Source organism: Nelumbo lutea, chromosome 1, assembly GCF_056320005.1.
Source record: "Nelumbo lutea isolate HS-2025 chromosome 1, American lotus-T2T, whole genome shotgun sequence".
In the NCBI taxonomy this organism is placed as follows: domain Eukaryota; kingdom Viridiplantae; phylum Streptophyta; class Magnoliopsida; order Proteales; family Nelumbonaceae; genus Nelumbo; species Nelumbo lutea.
This window is the reverse complement of record NC_142684.1, coordinates 187,005,720-187,013,430: the sequence shown is the minus strand read 5'-3', so window position 1 is coordinate 187,013,430 and position 7,711 is coordinate 187,005,720. Positions and strand designations below refer to the sequence as shown.

At 38.5% G+C, this 7,711-nt stretch overlaps 1 protein-coding gene and 1 pseudogene across 1 annotated transcript; both read right to left on the bottom strand.

The window, feature by feature from the left end:
• Positions 1 to 347: 347 nt before the first annotated feature.
• On the bottom strand, positions 348 to 2,589 carry LOC148879870 (uncharacterized). Its single transcript, XM_088966526.1, has 4 exons — positions 1,634 to 2,589; positions 1,338 to 1,514; positions 1,069 to 1,200; positions 348 to 947 (listed from the first exon to the last, which is right to left on the bottom strand). The coding sequence occupies exons 1-4, from the start codon at positions 2,246 to 2,248 to the stop codon at positions 861 to 863; spliced, it is 1,011 nt and encodes a 336-aa protein (XP_088822652.1). The 5' UTR covers positions 2,249 to 2,589; the 3' UTR covers positions 348 to 860.
• Positions 2,590 to 5,039: 2,450 nt separating this feature from the next.
• Positions 5,040 to 5,870, bottom strand: LOC148879869 (3-ketoacyl-CoA synthase 4 pseudogene; annotated as a pseudogene).
• Positions 5,871 to 7,711: the final 1,841 nt, after the last annotated feature.

Below are 7,711 nucleotides of genomic sequence, written 5' to 3'. Positions count from 1 at the left end.
GCATCATACCAATCATTAAATTAAAAACAAACAAATCAAAAAGCAAATAGTATGGGAAAGATGGTGGCCATGACTGAGTGAATGTTTTATATATAATTAGTCTTAAAGTGGTACCCAGTTTGCACGGTGTAAAAAAGAAATTGCACTGGTACAATAACCCAAACTAACCATTATACATTTAGTAACATGGATGTTTGATGTTACACAGCGTTACAATGATGAAGTGAACAATGGCAAAAAAAAAACAAAAAAGTTGTACTACTTTAACATTGCTGTAACTACACATTTGCAGATGTAATCGCCAAACAGAAGAGAAAAAAAAAATCCCCAAACATTGCAATCGCAAATTATTCACAAGTAATAATTCACATATAATTTACAAAAAGAGGAGAACCTGGTTTTCAACGGTACATTTTCCTGCCAAATGGCATAGAAATATAACATTTCAACACATTGACAAATGGCAATGATGTGATGTGATGGTATATATTACAGCAGGCAAGGTGATAAAATGGAAATGCACTGGGTGTGGTAGGGTCCTTATTTTCGCGGTGAATTCCAAGTAACTGACTTAGAGCTAGGTAGTAGCTAATAGCTAATACTCTCCTGCCACACTTTTACCCCCAACTCCAGAGTCCAGACAAAAATTATTTGAGCCGAGCTTCACATTGCATCGCTCCAAAGGCCTCTTCTGGGCATAATTTACTAGAGCTTCATATTATATATCTAATTATCTCTCTCTCTCTCTCTCTATATATATATATATATAAGAGAGAGAGAGAGAGAGAGAGGGGAAAATGGATAGACAAATAGCCGTGCAAGAGAAACTTAAAAAGGGATCTTCTCCCAACTATCAGATTTCAGAAGCCGTGGTACTGAAACTGGGTAGTGGGACTGAGGAACCCGCCGCTCATCATCGTCTCTTCATCTTCGTGGAACCCAACAATCTACCGAACAATTAACAAAACGATAACTAATATTACTATTCATTCAATGAAAGTTAGGGGGAGAGAGAGAGAGAGAGAATGGAGGAGAGTGAAACTGTGAAAATTGAAGTGAGGAATTTACCCAAAGCTCGTCATCGTCTTCTTCATCTCGGTTGAGCCCTGTAACTTTGGGAATCTCTCCAGTTTCATCGTTACGGGCGAATCTTCCACGTACTCTAGGTCTACTGTCGGCTAGCGTCTTTCGGCATGCATACTGGTCAGAGAAGGGCAGAGTAGGAACCCGTCTTTATTCAGATTAACATCACATTCACTACTTTGTTTTTGTTCAAGTTTTGGTTTTTTTATTGATTCTAGATTAAAGTAAGAAATGGATTTTTCAAATTTTTATACCTTTATTGTCTTGTTGAAATTTCGTTGGGTGCGCTTGCTTCTGTACCTGAGAATCCTCTGTTTTCTTTCTTCTGCACTGTAACGTCCAACCTTGAAACTAGCTTCCTCCATGAACGAATTCTCAGTGCCCAAGGGGCTTGAGGATAACCCATGGGTTACTTGCTTTCCATTGATTCTCTGGACATAGTAATAGTAAGAGAAAAAAAAAAGCAAGAAACAATTCAGTTGGTTTGACAAGAAGGCATGTAACAAAAACAGAGGAAATAAGCTTAAAAGATGAGGATAATGTTACCAACTTGTAAATCGCCAGTACTGCAAACCCTCCTCATGGGTATAGATAATTTATTGTTTTCAGGCGAACCCACAGCCACAAACTGGATTTCGGAATTTGGGTTTTCCACGAGAGAATTGAAGGGAGGTTGGTAGATAAATCTCGGTTTTAGGTCTAGATATTGGCTACTGAAGCTCCTCTGTATAATCCCAGTTCCCCTCACAGTAGCATTACTGTGAGCAAAAGGAGAAGAGTCATCCAAATTATCAAAACCCACATAACACTCTCCCGATTTAATTCCCAACACATCGCTAGCTGAAGACCCCGTATTCCCATGTGCTGAATATCCTACAGTGGGTACAGGCTGCAATTGCATAGTGGAGCTTAGAGATAAATTGTCCAGCTGCAGGCTTGGAGGGGAGCAGGAGAGAATATTAGTGACGCTTTGGTTAGCAGAGGGAGATGGGTGGGCTGGAAATTGAAGGTCCGGGTCGTCGTCGGAGTGGAGGATATCAGAGGTTGGATCAGTGAAAGGGAAGAAAGGCTCCGATAGGAACTGTAAGTCCACTTCCGGGGAAACCATGTCGGAGAATGGAGCCGGAAAAAGCAAGTCATCATGGAAGGAAAGATGAGAAGACATTCAAACAAAGAGTTGACTCAACTCAAAGCAACCCTATGAAGATAAATAAACAAACAAACAAACAAACAAACAAACAAAGAAAAAGGTGGAGGGTTTGAACTAGAAGAGAAGTTTGATTTGGTTTTGGCTTGCTTACTTCTGTGAAACTCAAAGAGTCTAGCTAGACACCGCCTTTGTCTGGTTTCTTCTACTCACTCTCCACGCTCGGATCGAGAGCCGAGAGGAGAAGCAAATGGTGTGTCAGTGAGCCTCCTTGCTACCTACCTCAATGCTATATAAGTGGAAAGATAGAGTTGGAGTAGAGATTAGTAGAATGCATGTGGTGTGATCTTTGAATGAATGATGAATTCCTTGTTGTGAAGGATATATATTTATATTCTTGTGAAGTGTGAAAAGTATTCCCATCCCAGTCAACTACATTACTGACTGACTGAGAATATACCTTCCATGAACTTGGACAGCCGTTCCAAGTTTTGAGAAATCGTAACGCTTCTTTTTCATTCGTTTCCCCTGGCAATCTCATCTTCAGCTAGTCAATCTTGGTTTAGCCATTGGATTACTAGCTAACCAGCTGTGTTATTGAAGAAGGTTCTATTGAAATTGACTAAATAAAGGTAGTTGATGCTGATATACATGTCGGGCCTGGGTTATGTGGGCAGATTTGCATATATTCTTGACAGTTGAGAGTTGAGTGGTCTTCTCCACTTTGGCACACACAGATTTTGGTTGCTAACCTTGCAGGTGAATTTGATTCTACCTCATTTCCTAGTTCTTAAATGGTTGGTGAGCGTTTGATCTAAAATTCAAGTGGATGGTTCACTTCCATGCATTATTTCACATCTATTCAGACGCTTTCACATCGAGATTTGTTTGAGGACCCCTCAATAGCTTTATTGTTGTTCCACATATGTGATAATGACCGATAGGCAACCTCAGAGTTGAGAGTTGAGATGGGAGAAGCATTACAATTAAGGGTGCAACTACAACTTGGGTGGGCTAAGGTTTGACTATTCCTAAAAATTTGATGGGTCAAGGCGTAAGAGTTTGGGCCTGATCAAGGTTCAAACTTAAAGTATCGATATGTATCAGTTGATACTTATCATATCAGGAGGTTTTCAATACATCCCTATCGGGGTTTTGACTGGTTCAGGGGTAGATGGACCTTAAAAAAAAAAAAGAAAAAAACTAAAAAAAAGAATAAATAAAACTATTAGTACTGCCCAATACAACTATGGGCCTAATGCATTGTAAATTCTTTGAAATGGGTACCTGATTTATACCCTTATGACAAGTTGACAACACAGACTGGGTCTTGAAAGGAGAGAGACACAAACATATATAGATGCTGCCAAAATTACAATTCAGTTCTAAGAGAATGTGATCCTCATTTTGGTAATAAGATAATAGAGACCCCAAAATTTTACTTAAGGCTTTTACCAAAATAAACAATGAAAAGATGCTAAAGTTAATCAACTTTGATAGCTAATTGTAGGTCTGACAAGTAAGAGCATTTCTTATTTAAAAGCGAAAGGAAAGAAATAGGACAACCGCCCCAAACCCATTATTATTTGGGTTGGATTAGGGTTAGGGCTTAAAGTTGAGAGTTCAGCAACTTGGCTGGGTTCAAGACAAACAAAAAGCTTGCGTTTGGCTAAAATTGATATCAACCCGACCTAATCGCCAACTTGCACCACTAATTCCTTAGCTTGTCTTTGTCTTGGCAAAATGAACATCCTTTGTTATCTTTAATTTTAATTTTCTAGTTATTCTCCGGGCCAAGTTAATAGCATTTACTTTATTTTTCCTGTAGGTATGTTTTATAGCCCACCCAGTACAATATTGCCTCATTATGGATTACCAATCTGATCTAAGCCCCAAAAGTTGTACTTGGTTTGACTGAAAATAAGAGATTTAAAAGATTCTTTAAGAACTTTCTCTCAGCTTTCTTCCTTATTTTCTGTTGGTCCATTTCGTTGTTGAGAAATACATAAGGGAAGCATTTTTAGAGAATATTCCCTTTTGTGTGCGGTTGTTTCAAAGGAAAACCTGAGAAAGGAAGAGAAACATATGGGATGTGGGTTTCCAAAAATCAATATGGTGAGACCCCGCTGAGGAAAGAAAAAATAAGCAAATGGTACATTCTCTCATCATTTCCGTTCATTTTATACCATTTTTGTCTTGTTCCATTGGATGGGTTCCCCTCCAAATCTCACTGTCAGCTCCCTCTGTACTTGGTTGTCCAGATCTGGCTTCTGGCATGTTTGATCTACTCTTTTCTCTTTACAGACGGCCATTTGAGTTCGTTCATCGGAGCTCCAGATCTGACTTTGGCATATGTTCGTTCTTAATCTGGAGTTCCTCTTATCACCGAACATTAACGTGAACTCAGATCTGGAGCTCCTCCTATCACTAGACATTAACATGAGATGTGGCGTTCAAATAAACTCTAACAAGCTTTTGTGTCCAAGCTTTTGATTCAAACCATTTTTTTTGTTATATTGTTCTCAGATCTGTTATTTTTTATTTTTTGGTAAAATACAAAAACCTCCCTTCAAGTTTCTGACAATCATAAAAACCTCCCCTATAGTTTTATTTTAGTAAAAACCTCTCCTCTATTTTTGGCAAAATTAACAAATACTTCCCTTCCATCAATGACCAAGACGAAAAACGTTAAAGAGATGATATTTTTTCAAAATACCTATTTTACCCTTTCTCAAACATTATTCATCTTCTTCCCTGTTCCAACCAGAAGCAGAGGCAGCGGCAGCACCCCTCTAAATCCGATCTCTTCCTATCTCATCTTCTTCGGGATGATGACGACGACGACGATGACATAAGTGTTGCGGTGAACCTGGAGAATGTCCTTGGCCAAGTCGATGGCGATCACTCCTGCACTACATTCCATTCCGCCCAAATTAAAGCTCCCTCTTAGCTTGTACTTGTTGATAATCACGGCGGACAGCGAAGGGGTCGGATTGAACAAGCTACAGTTCATGAGTAGTATACCAATGTCCTTTGGCTTCATGGAGGTATTGGAGAAGAGGTTTTCTAGAGCGCCAAACATGGCCTACTCGGCTTCCTCCCTAGCTTTAGCCATCGCCAGCCGTGGAGGAATGTAGCGCATCGCATTAGGGACGTGCATCTCCTAGCCGAGTTCGAAGCGCTCGAGGATCTTGCATTGGAACTCGAGCGAAGACTCATCGAAGACCCCAATGAGCCTTGAGTGTTCCATGAAATCCTTGAAGTTAACCCTCAGATCTGAGGGAGGGAGGTAGCAGGAAAAGTCCACCAGATACGCGGGGCATGGTCGCGTCATGAAATAGATGGTAGCACCCAATACAAGTAGTGCAGAGCAAATTGCGACACTCACCAAATTGTTCTCAAGCTAATGTGATAGTTCAAGGATATCCTTCAAGCTCAACTACGACGCTTGGGTCATAGCCATCACCGGAACAAGAGAGAAAGTGACCAGATATTTCGTCAAGTAATGATAGCCCAGCTTCACATATTTAACGTTCACACTTTGTAAGAAATCAGGCAATCTTCAACTCTGTTGGGCCTGAATGCCACTTCCTTCACCGGCACCACCATTTTTGGCGGCTTGAGCTCCCACTCCTTCCATGGCGAATTGGTCACTCAGCCTAGTGGTTCTAATAAACTCTAAATCTAGACAATAGATCTCTCTCTCTCTGTGAACTGGAGAGGATGGGGGATGGACGGAATAGAAGGGTGTACATATAAAGATATTGGCGCCTTAATTAATCGATTAGAACAAAAAATATAAAATAAAACAAGAGGTCAGAGGTCTGAGAGAGAGATCGGATTTAGAGGGGTGTTGCCATTGCCTCTACTTCGGGGTTCAAACGGGGAAGAAGATGAATAGTGTTCGAGAAAGGGTAAAATAGGTATTTTGAAAAAAATATCATCTCTTTAACGTTTTTCATCTTGATCATTGATGGAAGGGAGGTATTTGTTAATTTTCTCAAAAATAGATGGAAAATTTTTGCTAAAATGAAATTATTGGGGAGGTTTTTGTATTTTACCCTTTATTTTTTTGCTTCAGGTCATCGCAAACAACAAAACAGGGGATTTTGGCTTGAGGTAACACATTCTCTCTTTCATTTTCTATGCATTGTTAATCGATGGAAATCTATTGCCTTTTTTTTTTGTGTGATTGATGATTCTACTATACTAACCTAGGGAATCTACCGAGAGTATTGCTGCTATTTTACTGTTTTGGCTAAATTACCAGCCTTAAGATTATCATTTTCTTTTTTGTTGAAATAAGCATAAAAAGACCAATGGACTGTCATATAAGTTGGCCGTGTCAAACCCTCGATATTTTATGTCTAAGGTGGCTGAGCTGATTATTCTTTATCTGAAATTGTTACAAACCATACTTAAAAATTCAGATGGTTCCATTGTTGATTAATCAACAGACTTGCCTATCCCTTAATATTTCAATTTTCCATTCTTGTGGTGTTATTCAAGAGTGGGTTTTCAAGCACTGATCTCATATCTCAGCTATTAATTTTTTTTTTCTTGAAGTTTCAAAATTATAGATAGAACATCTTATGATATTATTGCATGATAATGGAATGCTACTAACCAAACTGCCTACAGATGTAGTGAAATATAATGGTTATGATCCGAGAAGGGACAACTTACACAAGGGACAAAACAATTAATTTGTGTCATATGCAACTTGATGCCAAGATGGAGGGACAAAGATGTAAACAGATTTCAGCATCTAGTGTTTTGACCTCTTTATTTGTACACCTTTTCCATTGGAAGTTATATTTTCCTAGTAATAAGGAAATTAGAAGTATGACATGATAATTTTTTACTTTGAGAGCTATTTTTGCTAACTAAATACTACTAGTATGCTATATTTTCGATGCCTATGTTGTTTTTAACATTGCCATGTCAGCATGCAACGTGTCAAGGTTCAAATAGTATTATGCCATGTTATTTATAAACAGGGTTGTGTTGTGGAATTAGAGAAAGCATAGATTTGTCCAAGTGGTCTAAAATCAAACATCCTGTAAAATTATTTTTCATGACCAAACGTTAGGAGCTGATTCTATAGAATAGTAAGTCACAGCAAACAACACGAGACCAAAAATGAGAAAATAAGAATTTCCTTTCACATCTCATTCCTTTTCATCCCATTATTTCTTGGCAACCAAATAGACCATAAAGTCATAAATGATTATCTGAAAATGCTTTATTTTCCAGCAGTTAATGGTCATCCCTTCCCTCTTTCTATCAAGTGTGAATGTAGTTAATGTAGGCTCTACAAAACAAAATGAATTGCTGACGTGGTAATTGCTTTTGTTTTCAAAACAAACCCTCTTAATGCTCTTCATGGGGCAATTTTTTTTCTTTAAATTACAAAAATAATTTTTTTTTTGAGAAATGTACCGTAAATGGGCTACTAAAATATTAGTTTTATTAAAAAAA